Source organism: Dacryopinax primogenitus (genome assembly GCF_000292625.1).
Source record: "Dacryopinax primogenitus strain DJM-731 SS1 chromosome Unknown DACRYscaffold_11, whole genome shotgun sequence".
Lineage (NCBI taxonomy): Eukaryota > Fungi > Basidiomycota > Dacrymycetes > Dacrymycetales > Dacrymycetaceae > Dacryopinax > Dacryopinax primogenitus.
The window spans coordinates 577,134-594,615 of record NW_024467208.1 but is presented as its reverse complement, the minus strand read 5'-3'; the positions used below and the strand labels follow the sequence as shown (position 1 = coordinate 594,615).

The window sequence follows — 17,482 nt, the reverse complement described above, 5'->3', positions numbered from 1 at the left end:
GGCGACGAAGCACCGTAAGGCGGCTGGGCGTAAGTTGTGAAAGAAGGATGCCGACGGGTGTTGAGAGACGGGGTGGAAGGTCCGCCTGATCGACTCGGCGTGCCAGTCCGACTTCCGTATGGTGATACCTGACCCGGAGCGGGGCTAGCAGCACCAAATCGTGCTCCAGTGGCGGTCCCACCCGTGGTACGCGCAGAACTCGGACTGGGCGTGGGACCGATAGGGAGAAGGGAGGTATTCGATGTGCCTGAGCGGAGGTGGGTGGTCGACTTGGAATGACTGAGTGAGCGGGCGAAGGACGCGCCAGTACCGGTGGGGGAGGCGAGTCTGGGTGCCGACGTGGGTGGCAGGAATCGACCAGACGCTGTTAGGAGATGGTTGTTAGGCGCACACATGCAGAATTAAAGGTGGCCACTCACTGTCAATCCGCTGTCCATTCCCATACACACCCAACGGCGTCCCCACTCTCTGCCTGTCCCGCTCTTCCCTTTCTCTGTCCTGTCTGTCCCTCTCCATCCTATCCCTCTCCTGCCTCTCTTTTTCTCTCTCCCTCTGATTCTCCCTCTCCCTCTCTCGTTCTCGTTCTCTCTCCCGCTCGCGTTCCCTATCCAACGTCTCCCTATCCATCTCCTCACTCAGCCTCCCATATGTACCTCCCTGCACCGCCGCCGCCGCAGCATACAACCCACTTGGGCTCGGGCTTCTCCCTAGTCCTTCCACCGTCCCCATCCGCCCATCGATGCTTACGTTCCTCCGTTGTGTCTTGACCGGGATAGGCGGCGGCGGCGGTGGCGGCGGTCGTATGTATATCGGCGCACCGGCATTAGTGTACCCCTCTCCGCCTCCGGGAGCAGCATACAAGTCTTGGTCGTACGGCACACCAGAGGGAGGGAGTGGTTGGCGACGTGGTGTCGTCTCGCTGCCGCTTCGTCCGTGCACAGCTGCAGGTGGGGTGCCTGGTAATGGGGCCGGACTAGGAGCATACCCCAGGTTTGCCTGGTACTGCATTGGCGGTGGTCGGGATGGTGGAGGACGGGAAGGGGGACTGATAGGCACTTGCGAGGTCGCAGAACGCTTTTCATCGGTTGGTGGGACAAAGTTGTGGTTGGCCCTCGCAGCCTCAGCGTATGGTGGCGGTGAACCATAGTACTGGTTCGCGGGGGGTGGGGTGGGAAGGGTGGTCGAATGTACCGGGGGCATATATGGGTGTGGAGGGAGGGGAGGTGGACTCGTGTCTGTGGGACTACGCCGGGGAGGTGGGTGTGCATGTGGCGGGTGTTGGGAGAGGTATCCATTCTGCCCAGGCATGGGCGAACTCGGCATGCCCGACACGGCAGAAGTGGGGGAGACGAGCTGTTCTGGACTGCCGGATGCCAGTGATGATGCATGTCCTGGACTCGTACCGGGTGGGACCATCTGGATCGGTGCTGGTCCTGGACGGGAAGGACCAGCAGCGGGTAAAGGAGAAGCACTGGGATTGTGCTCCACATAGTATTTTAACGTCGTCTTGTTGTTGCTGGCTGCCCCGTGTACTTGGAGCAAGAGGGCATCATCTGTCACTGCTGGCCGCTCCTTCGCGCCTTGAGGGGTAGTACCCCATTCGGTCTTGTACATTGAGAAATCCCGGTGGTACGGTGCTGGAAACCCGAGCTATGATGAAGTATAAGAACACTCCGAATAACGACAACGAAGCACGCACCGAACTCAGTATCCTGTCTCTTATCCTCGTTCCACCATTAACACCAGTAATGTCGACCTGTTGATAATCATTCCCATCCAGTGTGATCCCCACCAGGACCGTATTCGTCGGGACTTCATACACCGGAGTATAGGTCGTGCTGGACGACCCGGGTGTGCTCACAGTGATAGGTGATGGCTCGACGATGCTGGCACTGGAACCGGAGCGGGAATGGCTACCGCCGGATCGGTGCGTACCTGTGAGGTTGACTATCTGGTGGAAAGGATCTTCTCGTTCGTACTTGGGAGATAGGCGCTGAACGTCCTGCTCGGGCGGGTAATGGTGGTATGATGGGGTGAGGGGACTTGGTGTGGGTGGTGTGGTTGTGTTGGTCGACGTGGTCGCCGTTGGGGTGGGGATAGTGAAGGAGCTCGAACCGGAAGAGGACGCTGACGAGGCTGGAGGAAGAGCATTGACTTGAAGGTTGCGTGGTGTACTCTCGCGCAGCGGACGGGGGCCGAGCTGGAGATGGGTCGACTTTTCCTTGACAGGTCTACGCTCGATCTCCTGCTGGACTTGCCTCATGCGCCTATATTCAATGCGAGGTGGAGGGGGCGAAGAGGTCGTGGGCTGCGAGCGTCCATCTCGGTCATAGTCTTCGGGAGTGTCGGGATTGAAGGTGACAAGCGGGCGCGATGCCTTGTTCCCCAATGAAGATGAGTACATGATGGATCGTTGTTGAGGTTGAGGTGGGGGGAGGAGAGGACGGGGAAGGGAGGGAAGAGGAGGAGGGAGGAGAGAGAGAGAGGAGAGATGACTAGTACAGCTCGAGGAAGGGAAGATTGGTGGTAAAGTACAGGAGATAGCAACCGCCTGTTCAAGTCCGCGTCCCTCTCGCTAAGAATTGGCTGGCGCTTCGTCGTGTATCCTTCGTGTTCCACCACTCGTCCTCGCTGTGAGAAAGCGTCAGAGTACGTCGGTGTACGCTGTCCTTCTCCTCAAGAACAAGAGGATTATAAAAGGAGAGATAAAAAGGAGGGAAAAGGAGAAGAGAAATAATAAAGCCGGTGGTGTGTTGGCCGGTGAATTGGACGGGGGAAGAGGGGGGAAGAGGGTGGTGAGGGTATGGCTGGGCTAGCGGACAAGAGGCGGCCATGCGCGGCGGGCATAGCGGGACTTATTCACTCTCCCTCCCTCTCTCTCTTCATCCTCTCCACCTTGCCGGCTTTCACTTCCAAATACCCATGTTCAATCATCGCTCTTTCATATTTAAAAACCATAAACACCGGTGCTCAGCTTTTCCCATTGCACGTTCTTATGCTATACATCGTCGTTCTACACGAAATAATAATGTCAGCTTGACCTTCTCATCTGCTGAACAAGTTAAGTCCCTTAAGTTCCAAGATTGCATTCCCGACGTCTTCCTCATGCGCACTTTCCTTCTCTCACTATTACAATCCCGACCAGCGCCGCAGCCATTCTTCACCTCGACACGAGGTCAGGCAATTGATGTGTTCGGCCACCTCATATTGCGCATCATTATATCCCCTTGTCTGACACATACCACCCACGAATCACATCTGAGAATATTCTTTCTCCCCTTTCTGACGCGGAGCCGAGCAGTGTGACTCCTCTCCGAGCCGCATGCTGCCTCCATCAAACGCACGCGGAAATGAACCTCCTCTTATTCTAACATTTCGTATTCCTGAATGCCTACGCAGAACTCAACTCAACGCGCACAAGGCGCACAAATTCTATAGCAACTACTCCGACAGTTGCACGCTCGGAGAGAACCACGTGATGTCACACCGGCACAACGTGGATTGACTCCCCATTACCCTACCAAGAATTCAACTCGGCATAAGGGAAATGCCTAACCCCGGTAAATCCGTCGCCGGCCTCCGATCAAGATAGACGGCAAATAACGAGGTACCATCATACATACCAGGCGATTTTCACAGACTATGAGCGCCTACACGCTCACGTAGCAGGCGATCGATCATGTACCTCTCGAGGTTCGTAAGCCCGAGTCGGAGTAAGGCATTTCACGGGCCCGTCCGATTGCACCGCCGAGACAGAGCCACTAGTATTTCTCCCCACAAAGCTGACATGAGAAACCGATACTGGAGACACGAGGGGGCTCTGACATCGGCATGTAGCGTCACACTGCACACGCCTCTGACAGCATGCTCCAGGCACGCCGCACCGCTTCCAGCACATAATCGAGCTAGAACCATCCGGCTCTGATGCTCGCGGTTGCTTAGCGACGCCACAACATCGTCGGATATTCATCCTGGAAGCTCTAAGGCAAAAGAAACCGATGGTGTATATTACCACAGGTTCCAGGAAAGGCATTCACTCGCGAATACCCGCTTCTCCGACGCTTACTAGGAGTGCTCCGCATGCACGATCTGCAGCCTCGAGTTCCTGCTGCCGGCCATGTGGACAGGGGCTCTGAATCCTCGAGCCTGAGATACCTGAATAACCTCGGCTGTGGCTCGCTTGGCTTGACTGGCTCGCCAGGGAGAATCCCCCTATGCACGCGTCGCGTTCTGCTCCTAATCATGCACTTGCTGTCCGCAATCACGTGCCTTCTCTTCTTCTTCTTAGTACAGGGACATCCTACCTGAGCGATACCGGGTTTCTCTACATTAGCTTTACGCGAGCCACGGTGAGCCTCCCCTGCTGGATCCTCTTCACTATCAGACCACTCTGCTGATATCTACGCGCGGTGGGACGCTCAACAATCCACTTGTTTCCAAAAAGGAAAAAGAAGCTTCACGTAACACTTCTCTTCCTCCTGTGCACAACGTAACTGTAACGCCCAAGAATACGTATGTGACGAGTACTGGCTGCCTTCTCGTCCCGCTTTTGCACTCGTTCTAGCGCCGGGTGTCCTTCGGCGCCTGATGGTAGAGGAATCCTTCCACATGATCACTTGCCCAATACGGGCAATGTAAAGATCAGGAGAGCCTTACTCACCATTGCCATCAATGTTCTCAATACCCTTGCAGTGTTTGATGCATATGCTGGGTACACTGCCGCTCCGCTGCACATACTCGGAAGAGTTATCGTAGATTGTTAGGTAAAACCGCAAGTTTCGTGCACGTGATTTCCATTACAGCGATTGCTCGATACAGTCTATGCCTTGTCCTTCTACATACACATTGATCCTCACCATGCGTTCCAGTGACGTGGCGCCCATGAAATGTTGAAACATCACGCATCCTTTGCGCGTTCAATTTCCTCTCTCGTGATATTGCTCCGCTCACACATCCCTCTGAAAATGCTACCTTCCTGCAAGAAGAGGTTCAGCGGTGTGTCGTGTTCCGCGACCATGCCATTGTCCATAACGAGAATGGTATCATATGAAAGAATCGTCCGCAAACGATGCGCAATCGTGATAAGTGTCCGGTCCTTGAAGTCCTCCCGAATCACCTTCTGGATCTTCTCGTCTGTTTCCAGGTCTACGGATGCAGTCGCCTCGTCAAGGACGATGATTTTGGCATCACGGACGAGCGCTCTTGCAAGGCTGACGAGGCTGCGCTCGCCGACACTAAGATTAGATCCCTCGGCGTCAACAACCGTCTCTAAATGGAAACGTGAGCGCGCTGACGCGGCCGATTCGAGCGGGTCGTCCGTCTTGGATTCGAGCAGTGTCGTAGTGTCCTCGTGCGTTGGCTCGTGCAGCGATGCTGCCGTGATGGATGATGCAGATGAGACTGGCAAAGCCGGGCTCTCTACCAAGTACGACCTACGAAGAGCGTCCCACAGACGCGCGTCATCGTAAAGCCCAAAAGGATCGAGATTGCTCCGGATTGTTCCAGAGAAAAGCAGCGGATCTTGCGGGATAATGGACAGCCGCGCTCGGAGATCTTGAAGTCCCATATCGGCAATGTCCAAGCCATCAATGGTAATCTTCCCTCCGGAGAGTTCAACAAGCCGGAAGAGTGCGATGAGGAGGGAAGATTTGCCAGCACCGGTTCTGCCGGGTCGATCAGGCATGAGGTATACAGGGAGTAAAAAAAGGGATCACGAACCTTCCCACAACACCCACTTTCTCCCCAGCACGAACGTTCCACTCAACGCCCTTGAGAACCTCATCCAGACCAGGGCGATACCGTAGGCGGACAGTCTCCATCTTCACGGCACCATGTTGCGGCCAGTTTGCGAGAGGTGCTCTGTCCGGAATGCGGTATGCTGCCTCCTGTGCAATGTATCCGTCGGCTGTGTAGTGGACCACACGCTCCACAGCATTCATGTTATTCTCGACTTCAGCACTCTGACGAGTCATCATACTGAATGCCTGAGTAAGGGAAGTCATATCTGTACAACAAGTTAGGGATTTTCTTTCCATCATCTGATGACTTACAAGACAGGACAAGACCAGCCTGCGCAGGTGTGATCCCGTTTACTTGTACGACAGCCATCAGACCAACAGCGAGAATCATGAGTGCGCCGAGGAAATCCAGGCGGATAGCCAACCAACGCTGATTCACAACGGTCGGAAGGAGGGCACGATTCTCTAGATCAGTGTAGTATTCGTTGTCACTCAAGAACTTGGGGGTCTCTTGGTACGCGCGAATCGTAACGAGGCCACTCAAACTTTCCGCAAAGTGTGCGTAGAGGAGAGAACGAAGGCTGGCGTCTGTGAAATGATGAGCTTGAGAACTGGAGGAAAGCTCCCAACACTGACCGAGTCGTTTGAGTTCACGAGACGACGTGGTATAGTAAGAGAAATAGTAAAAGTAGCCGAGAAGGATAACTGCAACGGCTACGATGAAGTAGTGGGTGACAACAGTCACAATGATGATCGTGCCCAGGACGTTGGACATGGTCATTGCAAACATACGAAGGGATTCTATGTTCCGAGTCAGGATGGTGGAAGTACTTTAAAAGCAGAGTGCGTACCAGTGAGGAGGTTATCGATGGTATCAATGTCCTTACCCAACACGCCAAGGATGCGACCAAGCGGGGTGGTATCGAAGAACGCCATAGGCGCGTGGAATACTTTGAAAACAGCTTCTTTGTGCAGACGCACCGAGGCTAGGTACGAGAGCCAGGTCATGCCTGCCCCCATAGCGAGTGTGAGGAATGCCTGCGAGACACCGAGTGTGGCATACAAGCCCATATAGAATCCGTTCGCCTTGTTGAACTCGTTCTCCTGCCACCAGACTAGCCAGTAAGTAGCCATGACAGAGCAGGCCTGCATCGCGCAGCCCAGGAAGAGGACCATAAGCGAGTTGGTCCACCCGCCTCCGGCGGATAAGTACGTGCCGTACACTTGCCGACCGACAGAGCCCGTTTTGCGTTTCTCAGCTTGGATGAGCCTACCTTCGAGCTTTCCCGTACCGGCAGCTGTGCCCACAGCGATCTTCTCCATCTTCAGCCTGACAGCCTCAGTAGTCAACTCTGGCTTCTTCTCTGCCGGCTTTCCCTCTTCGGCCTCGCGCTCCTCCTCCAGTTCTTCACGTCGGCGCTGCTCTTCCGCTTCACCAGCAAATTGCTTGGCAAGACGGGAGAAGGTGCCTTTGGACGCGACGAGCTGGTCGTATGTGCCCTGTTCGGCGATGACACCGTCCTGGAACGTGTAGATATAGTCGACCTGGGGAAGGAAATGGAGTGCATGAGTGACGAGTATGATCGTCTTCCCGCGCGCCTTAAGGGCGCCGAGGATAGCATTGGCGAAGAGCGCCCGACCGACGTGCGCATCCACGGCCGAGAGGGGGTCGTCGAGAGCAACAATGTCCGCGTCGTAGTACAGCGCACGGGCGATATTGACGCGCTGTTTCTGCCCTCCGGAGAGGTTGATTCCCTTCTCGCCAATCTCGGTAAGGTCACCATCTGGGAGCTGCTCCAAGTCCGCCAAAAGGCTCGCATCGTGGATCGCCTTCCAGTACCGGTCCTCATCCCAGCTCTGACCGAAGAGTACGTTCTCCCTCAACGTGGCGTTCTGGATCCAAGCGGTTTGGGCACAGTAACCCACCGCTCCGCCGAAGGTGACGGTCCCCTTCGTGCGGCGCATCTCGCCCAGCAAGCCCTGGAGAAGGGAGGACTTTCCTGCCCCGACAGGGCCGACGATAGCAACGAGCTGTCCGCGGGGGATAGAGAGGTTCACATCGCGTAACGCGAATGGCTCATCAGGTGGTCGCTCCTTGTCTCCATCCTTAGCAACCTCTTTCTCCTTCTCCTTCAGCTCCCGGTCAGCCTTGTTCTTCTTCCCCTTCTTAGATCCTTCCTTGTCCTCCTGTTGCTCGCCAGTGAACACCGTCTCCCACCTAAACTCTGCATGTTCCACCCTCACGGCCCACTTCAGATCCGGGTCGATCGTCAATGCCCCATCCATCGTTTCGGCCATGAAGACGCCTCTCAACCGTTCAAGGGCGTTGCTCGCGTCCGTGATAGCGCTCAGCGCACGAGGGAGGAACATGAGCGGTTGGCGGAGGAGCTGGAACAGGCTCATGCAGGCGAAGATGATTGCCGGGTCTAGGTCGTGTCCCGTTAAGGAGTATGTGACGAACGCGAGCACAGCGGCAAGCACAGGGACGGAGAATGCCAGTGCTTGGTTAGCGGCGCGTATGATGCTGATCTTCCATACCCCTTTCAACTCTTCATGTCTTATCGACGTGACGCGTTCCAGGAAGGGGATCTCATAGCAGAAGACTTTGATCACCCGCATCCCACCCAAGAGCTCTTGGAGCAGCTTGGCACGCCGGTCGACCCAGACCATGCTCTTCCTCCGCACGCCGAGTTGGTAGGACATGGCCCGCTCCTGAATAGGCATGAGGATGAGGAAGATGCAGAAGCCTGCTAGTGCGCTCGGGCCAAGCTGCACGCAGAGGATGATAAGGCAGATAGAGACTTGGATCGGGGCGGTCCAACCTGCGTGGAACCATTGTGCGCAGTAGTCGATGCGGGAGATGTCGGTGCTGAGGAAGTTGACGAGCTTGCCGTTCGGGTAGGTGGTCCGACTTGCTGGGGAGAGTTGGAGCGAGCGCTTATATAACGCTGTAGTGAGCGCGGCGCGGGCCATGACGCCTGTATGCATGGAGCGGAAGAAGAACTGGTGCTGGAAAAGGGAGGCGGTGACGGTGAGGAGGAAGAGGCCGATAGCCATAGGCACGCCGCGCCCGATACTCGGATCAGGACTCTCTATCATCCGCACGATCGTTTTGCTCAACAAGGGCGCCATGAGCTGTGCCGTATCTCCAAAGACCTTGAATAGCCCTCCGGCCCAAAATCCGATGCCGAAAACGTCGTTCAGCGCCCAGGCGAGACTAGCGACCTTCCGCCCTGTCGCGTCCTCACTTCGCCAACTGAGAAGCTTGCTCTTGAGACGCATCGCTGATGTGACACGTATTTCCCCTCGATCAATACGCGCATTGTACTCCTCCGCATCCCGAACTCGGCGCTCCCACGCAGCAGTAAGCTTCGAGGAGAGCAGCTCGCTCTTGCGCGAGTCGTCCATTGCCCACAAGTCGGTCGCCTGCAGCGGCCGCTGATATCCGAGCGTCATGAGCGGGGAGATCCATGCGTATGTGAGGATGCTGAGGAAGTTGGCAGTAGCGAGGGGAATGATGGTCGCGTCTTGGAAGGATGGAGGCGGGGGTGGGGGTGGGTTCTTCGGCATCCATACTTGCCACCTACGAGCATCATGAGCATACACACAGCACACAGAGCAAAGAGCGCACCATTTCCTCCTCCACTTCGTTGTCTCGATGTACTCCTCCAGATCCTTTTCCCTTATGTTCCCCCCCGCACGCGGCACCACCTGCACCTTTTCCAGCTCAGGCTCAGGTGTGTCCCCGCTCTCCAAGTCGCTCTTCTCTGCCGTGCTCACCGTGCGAAGTACAGTGCTCCTCGTTGTCTGTGGTCGTTTCTCATTGACAGGACTGTCCATGATGATTTGTCGAGCGTGGACGTGATGCGAGGGGAGTTACGATGCGGCCAGCACCGACCGATCCTCTCCTTCAAGCTGGGATGAAAGATGAGGGAGGAATGACGTAACGTGACGTGGGTTAGTCGGAATCACGGCGGAAGCCTCATCGACAGTACTTGTGTGCATTGTCGATAGTTATACCCTCTTGCCTAACAGAGATTACGGGTCGGCCCACCCACCTGTCCTTGCGTGTGTATCCAAATGGGCGCCCATTCGGCCGAGGGGTAATCAGCGCCATGCCGGCCTCGGCAGAGAACATCATGCGTCCGTCTGAGCCAGGTTCTAATTTTGTGCCGCGGGTGGAGAAGACGCAACCTAAGGGCCGAGTGGCGAACGTCCGGGGTTCGCATATGGGCAAAGAGAGGCACGCATCGGCCTTCGGACTAGATTGGTGCCCTGCTGTCAAGTGATGAACAAATTACCTGCCCGGTATTCCGCGTGCGCAGTTTCTACATAAGTCACGTGAGCCGAAGAAGCCTGACAATGCCCGCGCAAATTCCGCCCCAAAACCCTGACGCAGCACGGCTTGGGGGCACCCGCTTTCTCCATTCCTTCTCCCTCGTCTCGCGCCACTCGACAGCGACGAGGTCGGACAACGAATCTTCTTTAACAACAGTACAAACTAGAAACGTTTGTGCCACAGATTTCCATTACTTCTTCCAGAGGGTAGCGCCCGTCCCGTCCTAGTGACCGGCACGACGATAACAGTCTCAAGCGCTCGGCAGGCGAGCCGAAGATAGCGCCCGTGCCGACACCCGATACGAGACGATTACCGCCCTTGTCCACATCCCACTTCAAATTCAATGCATCAGCCAGGGCGAATTCAAACCATCCACATGCGGGAAAGACATTTAATACCAAGCTAAACAAAATCTGGGGTAAGACCGTGCACGAGTAGCATATCGCCGCGGCAGCCTATCAAGCCGGAGGGAGTCGGGTTTTGAATTCGACCTGCCTTGCGCCGTGTTGTGATAAGCTTCCGAGGCGCCGTAACTTATGTTCAGCATCTCTTCCGCGTGGTTGAGTATCTTTTAGTTGTGGAGCACGGACTTGTACTTTTTCATGTTATGTACATCTACAACCGCCAGATGAGCGGAGGCTCACGTGAGTCTTCCGCTCGGCCCGACCGACCCCACACTTGACGTACCGGGCACGACCAGGAGGAGGGTGGGTCAGACGACAAGGAATAAACTTCCCGTTGTCAGTGGTGGAGGCGGGGTCAATGAGCTTTGATGACCGGTGGATTGCGGCGTGTCTAAATGCACAGACCTGAGTGGGGAGTCACGCGGACTTCAGGAATTTTGTGGAATGTGTGCTAAAATTAGGACTGGTTTAGGAGGATAAACGTTTTACCGCCATGAGATGAGAGCACTCTAAAGTATAGGTTGGTGCATGTCACCATAAACCCCTTAGAGGATAAGAACACAGACAGAGACCGCAGAGGCACATAAATAAAGTACTTACACAGTGCGGTGCACTCATCTAATCTCCTGGAAGTCTCCTACGAACTCATCCACGAGCCCTCTAACCAGATCCAATTCCCGCCCGTTCACTTCCCAGCGACCCCACTCCCTCCTCTCCATCTCCTCTCCCCCCATCACCCCCAATCCAAACCCCATCCTCTCCCTCCTAAACGTCTTCCTCGGCTCTGCCCACCTTCCGGCGGAGAGATGCACTTCCCCTCTCTTGTCTTGGTCGTGCCAGATCGGGTACAGGGATTGGAGCAGTGGAGTTATGGTATGGGCGTTGACACCAGAACCTGGCATAAGTGTGAGGGAATTAGGGTGGGCGATGGAAAGCTGGGTGATGAGCGAGAGGCCGGCGATGCAGGTTGCGGCGAGGCCGCTGGAGAGTGTAAGCTAGATAAGGAGGTAGAAGGAGGACGTACCTGGTGAGTATACGCTGAATACCCGGGATGGAGGCGAGTGTTGTCAAGGCTGCAAACCTGATCAGCTGCATATAAAAAGCTAGAAACCAAGCTACATACCCTCCTCAGCGTCGCGCACCATATCAAACGCTCGGTGGAACGTAACCTGCATGCCCCTCGCAGCTTGCACCAATCTATCCCACTTCAGCATGTGCCCCTGATAAGAGAAACAACGCACGACCGCACAGCCGGCTCGTCTATCTTTCCCTCTGCCGTGAGGGCGCCGATGACGACACCCACGTCCTTTCCCGGGCCGGAGGCAGCGAGTTCTCCTATGGCCTCGATGTCGGAGCGCATCACCTCGAGTTCTTCGGGGGTGTACACAAAGTCGCCAGTCCGACACCGGATGAGCACCTGTGTTTTCTAGGTCAATCTTTCGAGGACTGCTGAGGTTGAGACCCGCATACCATGATAGGCAGCTCTACCCGATCAAGGATACATCTCACCATCCCAGAGCTGGGTGTCGTTCCCCCTCCCACGGGAAGGTTCGCACATACTTCCAGACGATCCGCACCGTTCGCGTACGCGCTACCCTCTTAGTTTTCACTCAGAGCATGAGAGGGGGGCGCACGTAAGGGCGGATTCGAGCGAGTCGACGCATACTTCGATAAGGATACTCGGGGGACCCGGGAAGGACATGCTAGGGGACGAGAAATGGGCATTGAAGCAGGGTCCGCCCCATCCCCCTTTTTTTTCTATTGTTGAACTTCACCGTCACCGTCACCATTAATGCAGCGCCCTATTCGGCTCGCTTTGTTATCCTTATTGGTGCAATGTGATATATTTTTATCCTTAAAACGTGCAAGTAATGATTGTCTAACGGTTCCAGAGATAGCAGCAAGACCCAGTGTTCGGGTGATACCTCGCATCCAACATGGTCAAAATATATTGAGATATTGTGGTCCGCCCCTGGCACCTCACGCTTCACGCCTTCCTTGCGTTTCAGCCCAATTGAACTTATGCCCGTAATACCCGCCTCCGCAAAGTATTGAATTCCTGCGGGATAACCTCGCAGTTGCCTTAGTAAGGTACCTCGCCGCTCCTCCGTGCGGTAGTTGTTGAGGCCTGGCTGAATGATGCTACACAGATCTTGTTCGGGATTGACTCAGCAAGTTTCTTACAGTTGTACGGGTCATATCTGATGGTCCTCTGATGACTATGCCGGCAAAATCTATCGGACTTCCCGAATCGCGCGCATATATGCTGCTATATAAACCATACTAGCGACCATCCTCGTCTTCTCACCATGTCTGCTGTCCAGCACCTTCGACTAATCGAGCCTCAATCAGAACGATCCAAGGACACGCTTGTGCAGCCCTGCGATGTCGAAATCGGCTCCCAGAGTCTCAAACATGGCGACTCCTCTCCCGAGGTACTGCAGGAGAACGAGCATGTCATACCGGACGGGGGATGGAAAGCCTGGTGCACTGGTGAGTGCCCTCACGTGATGCGTTCCTCGTGTATGCCGAAGTCAAAACAGTTGCCGGGGCGTTCCTAATCCTCATGTGTTCCTCTGGGTAATGCAATTATTCATGATGCACCAACATGTTATTGACTTCTCTCGTCCAGATATGCAAATAGTTATGGAGTCTTCCAGGCCGCGTATGTCGAAGAGTTACTCCCCAACCACTCAGCCTCAGAGATTGCGTGGATCGGCACAGTCCAGGATTTCCTCTTCTTCAGCATGGGAATTCCCGCGGGAATACTATTCGACGCGCGCAAATTCCGTTCGCTGACTGTCTCCGGGAGCGTGCTACTAGTTGGCTGTTGTTTCGCACAGAGTGCCGCCAAGCCGGGACAATACTACCAGGTACGCAACTGCCCCTCCGTATGTGCTAGTCGATGGCTGACGAAGGATCAGTTCTTCCTCTCGCAAGGAGTAGGACAGGGTATCGGACTCGGCCTCATGTATCTTCCTGCTGTTGCTGTGGTGTCGCAGTATTTCCTCAAATGGCGTGCGCTGGTAACTGGGGTGTTGTACATGGGTTCCGGTCTGGGGTAGGTTCATCTAGAACCGTCACATTACGTACTGACAGGAGGCAGCGGTGTCATCTTCCCCAGTGAGTAAGCATCTATGCTGCAGAAACGTTGACTCACACACCCAGTCCTGATCAACAAGGTCTTGCAATCACACGGCTTTACAACCTCCGTGCGAGCAACAGGGTACCTCCTCCTCGGCGGACTAGTGCTTGCCAACCTACTTATTCGCCCGAACTACAACCCGTCACACAATTCCCTCCCACCTCCGAAACTGAAGACACTGCTCACGGACTTGCCGTATCTCATCGGCACACTGAGTGCGTTCTTTACCGGGTTTGGAATATGTGCGTCGGCGCAATCCGCTGGAGAATGATGCTAATCCGCTCTGCTAGTCTTCCCATGTCAGTCCTTTTTTAAGAGAAAGAAGCCCATGCTGAGCGAGCTCCAGTCTTCTACATTCAGCTGTATTCTATCACCATCGGTCTAGACCAGAACATCAGCTTCTACACAGTGAGCCATCCCCCACTCACAATCAGATCAAGAACTCATCGGCCCAGCTCACAATAATGAATGGGGCATCTATTTTTGGCCGGTCGGTGCTCTTCTCCCCCAATCCCTGCATAATGGGCTAACGTCCCCAGATTCATACCCACCATTTTTGCAGACCGATTCGGACCGATTACTTGCCAAATCCCAAGCACGATCATCAGCACTGTCCTCGTCTTCGTCCTCTTGTCTATCAAGACCCAGCCCGGGATAATCGCCTTTTGTGTCCTGTACGGGTTCTTTTCCGGGGCGGGTGGGCGGGTACGTCATCCCTTCTGAGTGTATTGAGTTACTCACAACTAGGGAAAGTGGTCAGCTTGTTCCCGCCCATGATCGCTCTTATGGCTAATAGCATGGCCGAAGTGGGGTAATCCAGTCTCTCACCCTTCCTCCCTACTACCTCTGATCGCACACAGGGTACGCATGGGCCTGTCGTTCTTCGTCTACTCTCTGGCGGTCCTCACTGGCAGCCCGATAGTAGGCGCTCTGATCGGCTACGGGCCCTTCACATGGTGGAAAGGGATTGTTTTCGCCGGTGTACGTTCAAGTGGCCCACATTCTCCCCGAGTGTGAGTCTTGACTCACTTGTGGCAGGTGTGCTTCGGAGCTGGGTCCGGGTTGATGCTCGTAACGAGGTCAATGTTGCAGAGGAAAAAAGGGGTGAAATGGATCTAGAGCGCTGGGGAAGAAGTGGGTTGGTGAGGATGTTAAGGGGAAAATGAAGTACCAGCGCAAGATACACATTGTAAGCTAGTCTGCGTATACACGAACTTCTGTCTGATTCACAGCCAGACGTAATCTGGATCGAAATCTATCTGATCCTCTGCTATGCCCTCACCGTGTTGCATGTCTAATATTCCTAAGCGTAGTAGGGCACTAGCACCCACAATTCCAGTACTGTATAACCCCTAATAGTGCATATTATCGGCGCACGGAGATACACCTCCTGTCAACAATGTGTTCAAACGGTACGATTCCCCTCTTCCCCCGACAGTGCTTGCCCGGGTATTCTCGCGCTTCACCCTCTAAACTTGTCTTGGAGAATCTGGGCCGCAGTCTCCGGGTGAAAGAGTGCTTGGTGACAAGACGTTGTCCTGGTACCTCAATCATCTCGACAGAGTCATGCGCGCTGCAGCGTATGGAGATTGCAGAGATAAGCAACTCTTCCGGCCTTCTCTCCCCAACTCTGATTGGATCAGGCATCTTTCTGTCGCGCGTTGTACAGTTGGACGAGGGGCTTGTGGCAGGTATGCCGGTAAAACGTATGAGAGTACCCGGGACCTCCACACGCAGCTTGATATAATAGAGGAGAAAAATGCATCAGAAAAGTTAACTGGAGCATGAAAAGTGGGGACGACTCATGCAGTTTTCAGCCGCAAACGACTCCAACACCGCGGCATCTGTCGTAGCCAGCAACACCTTTACCAGCGTCTCTTCCGGGATCCACCCCTGCAATATTTTGGTCAGCATCTTCAAAGCGCAAAGAGGAAAAAGGCTGACTTACCACATTGCGGGAATCCTCCTTCATCGGCCTCCCGTGCACCCTGATCACAGGCGGTGTCTCATCCATGCCATCATCGAGGCGCGGCATGACTGACTTTGCCAACGTTGTCTCCTTGGCCTTGGCCTTGCCCTTCTCGGCCTTCATCAAGGGACTGGCCAGGCTCCCCAGGGATGTCTGTATAATTCGGGTTAGTAAAGGTAATCGGCTCGCAAAAAAGGAAACACTTACTGAAAAACCGGACAACATCACCTTAAACTTCTTCTCCTCCTCCTCCTCTTCCTCCTCCTCCTCGGGCGGCGCAGACAAGGCGGCCAGCTCTTCTTGCTGGTCAAGGGCGAAAAGTCAGACCCATTTCTCAGGCAAATCGTGGACAAGGGTGGACTGGGGACTATGGAGGAGCAACGCGACCGCATTGCTGAATGGTGCAACGTCCGGATACTTCACCAACGGCAAGAATCCGGGATCCTCCACATCTTCACACATGCGGGCAACGATAGGGGCGGCCGTCTTGAGCATGGTGTGCTCGTCTTTCGGCGGCACTGGCTTGGCGGCGGACTTGCCAGTGCTGGGCTTGGCCATTTCGGAGCGTGGGGATGCGAGTAAGTGGAGGCAGGGGTTCAGTTGAGATCTGCAGGGACAGGAAAGGCAAAATTTGGTCCCATTTATAGGCGTGAATGCACCTCAGCAGAAAACAAAAATGCGCATGGGCCCTGCTAAGTGCCAATATCTGGAACACTGTTTCAGCTAAGGCAGCGCAGATAAACACCACACCAGGCTTCGCAAAGGAACAAATCGGCCAATCAGGGTCTCAGGCACCACGCGACTCAATGCGAAAAATGCGGTCAGGGTCCCTCGAGCAGACTTAGGCAGTGCTGCAAGCCACTGCTTAGGGTCTTCACACACCAGCCAGCCACCCTTAGCACCAAATGTGCAGCAATACCCTTCACCAAATACAGCAACACCGCCATTTTACTAGCACCCCAATCTGTGGCCTGATGTCTTACAGCAGAGAGTCTCCTGATTGGTCCTTGATAATGCTGCTCTCACTTAACTCGATATTTGGTGGTTCTGCATGGCATTCCTGGCTGCACACTATGTCACCTGTGGCCCCACTGACTTGGGGAGTTAGTATTCAAGGTTTGGGGGGGATGAACAACCCCACCTCTGGTAGGGTGTGTCAGGCCAGTATTCCCACAGTTATTTTTGGACCTTAGAGACCATTGTGTGGCACTATGGACCCTTACTACACGCACAATGCACCCCAGCAACAAGCCTTGACCCACCATGGATATTTGGCATGCCAATGCTTGCCTTAGAGAGGTATCTAGAGACCAGATGTTAGGGCAACACAGGCTGACTAAGTCTGCTCACCTAAGAGTGCCAAGAGTCTAAGCAGGCAACAAGGAAGTGGAGTAGACCTGATGACTAAGACCTATCTACAGTATAGGTACCTGTGGATGATCCTAAGAGACCAAGTCTGAAGAGACAGTCCCCAGGCAGAGTAGGCCTTATATTTATACCTCTGTGGTGGAACCTGCTAGAACATCTTGCTTACTCAGCCTAGTCAGGTGATCAGGTCATATGACCAAGGATGAGGTCATATGAGGTCATGCACAGCCATGCACAGCAGGTCACCTGACCATCCAATCCTCCCAGCAGGTTCCAGCACATGCCAAGGTATACCAGCTACTTCCATGTCATAAAGGCTTAGTCATGTCTCTTGACCAACCAATGAGCTGGTGCCCTAACACCAGATTAGTATAGAGTGCAGTTTTCAGTAGCTAGTATAAGTAGTTTCCAGAAACTCCTGTATCTAGCTTATTCTGCCCCTTATTGGTTAGCATTATATGGATCCAATTATTGGTATATTAGCAGACTTGACTTGACTTAGCGGATTCTGACTTGACT

General features: G+C 54.5%; 4 protein-coding genes across 4 annotated transcripts; 1 reads left to right on the top strand and 3 right to left on the bottom strand.

The window, feature by feature from the left end:
• Positions 1–4,897: 4,897 nt before the first annotated feature.
• DACRYDRAFT_116883 (ABC protein) lies at positions 4,898–9,999 on the bottom strand (the record flags this gene model as incomplete). The annotated part of the gene is made up of 6 exons (XM_040770280.1): positions 9,370–9,999; positions 6,590–9,321; positions 6,375–6,539; positions 6,051–6,326; positions 5,719–6,004; positions 4,898–5,663 (listed from the first exon to the last, which is right to left on the bottom strand). The coding sequence occupies exons 1-6, from the start codon at positions 9,576–9,578 to the stop codon at positions 4,898–4,900; spliced, it is 4,434 nt and encodes a 1,477-aa protein (XP_040627949.1). The 5' UTR covers positions 9,579–9,999.
• Positions 10,000–11,121: 1,122 nt separating this feature from the next.
• Positions 11,122–12,125, bottom strand: DACRYDRAFT_22857 (uncharacterized protein; the record flags this gene model as incomplete). The annotated part of the gene is made up of 5 exons (XM_040772984.1): positions 11,952–12,125; positions 11,723–11,898; positions 11,605–11,678; positions 11,510–11,554; positions 11,122–11,466 (listed from the first exon to the last, which is right to left on the bottom strand). Coding segments are annotated over exons 1-5 (598 nt in total), but the record flags the coding sequence as incomplete, so codon positions are not given.
• Positions 12,126–12,790: 665 nt separating this feature from the next.
• On the top strand, positions 12,791–14,745 carry DACRYDRAFT_108381 (MFS general substrate transporter; the record flags this gene model as incomplete). Its single annotated transcript, XM_040768640.1, has 13 exons — positions 12,791–12,974; positions 13,025–13,061; positions 13,114–13,354; positions 13,406–13,542; positions 13,588–13,604; positions 13,650–13,868; positions 13,917–13,925; positions 13,973–14,034; positions 14,082–14,116; positions 14,166–14,323; positions 14,374–14,437; positions 14,487–14,607; positions 14,665–14,745. The coding sequence occupies 13 exons, from the start codon at positions 12,791–12,793 to the stop codon at positions 14,743–14,745; spliced, it is 1,365 nt and encodes a 454-aa protein (XP_040627947.1).
• A 200-nt stretch (positions 14,746–14,945) lies between these two features.
• DACRYDRAFT_22856 (uncharacterized protein) lies at positions 14,946–15,748 on the bottom strand. The gene is made up of 2 exons (XM_040772983.1): positions 15,575–15,748; positions 14,946–15,519 (listed from the first exon to the last, which is right to left on the bottom strand). The coding sequence occupies exons 1-2, from the start codon at positions 15,716–15,718 to the stop codon at positions 15,400–15,402; spliced, it is 264 nt and encodes an 87-aa protein (XP_040627946.1). The 5' UTR covers positions 15,719–15,748; the 3' UTR covers positions 14,946–15,399.
• Positions 15,749–17,482: the final 1,734 nt, after the last annotated feature.

Excerpts from the sequence above, each read along its gene's own strand:
- DACRYDRAFT_22856 (XM_040772983.1), bottom strand. The coding sequence starts at position 15,718 with ATGAAGGCCGAGAAGGGCAAGGCCAAGGCCAAGGAGACAACGTTGGCA. Across the intron at positions 15,520-15,574 it reads AGGAGGATTCCCGCAATGTG|GGGTGGATCCCGGAAGAGAC; the intron begins GTAAGTCAGCCT and ends AAAATATTGCAG.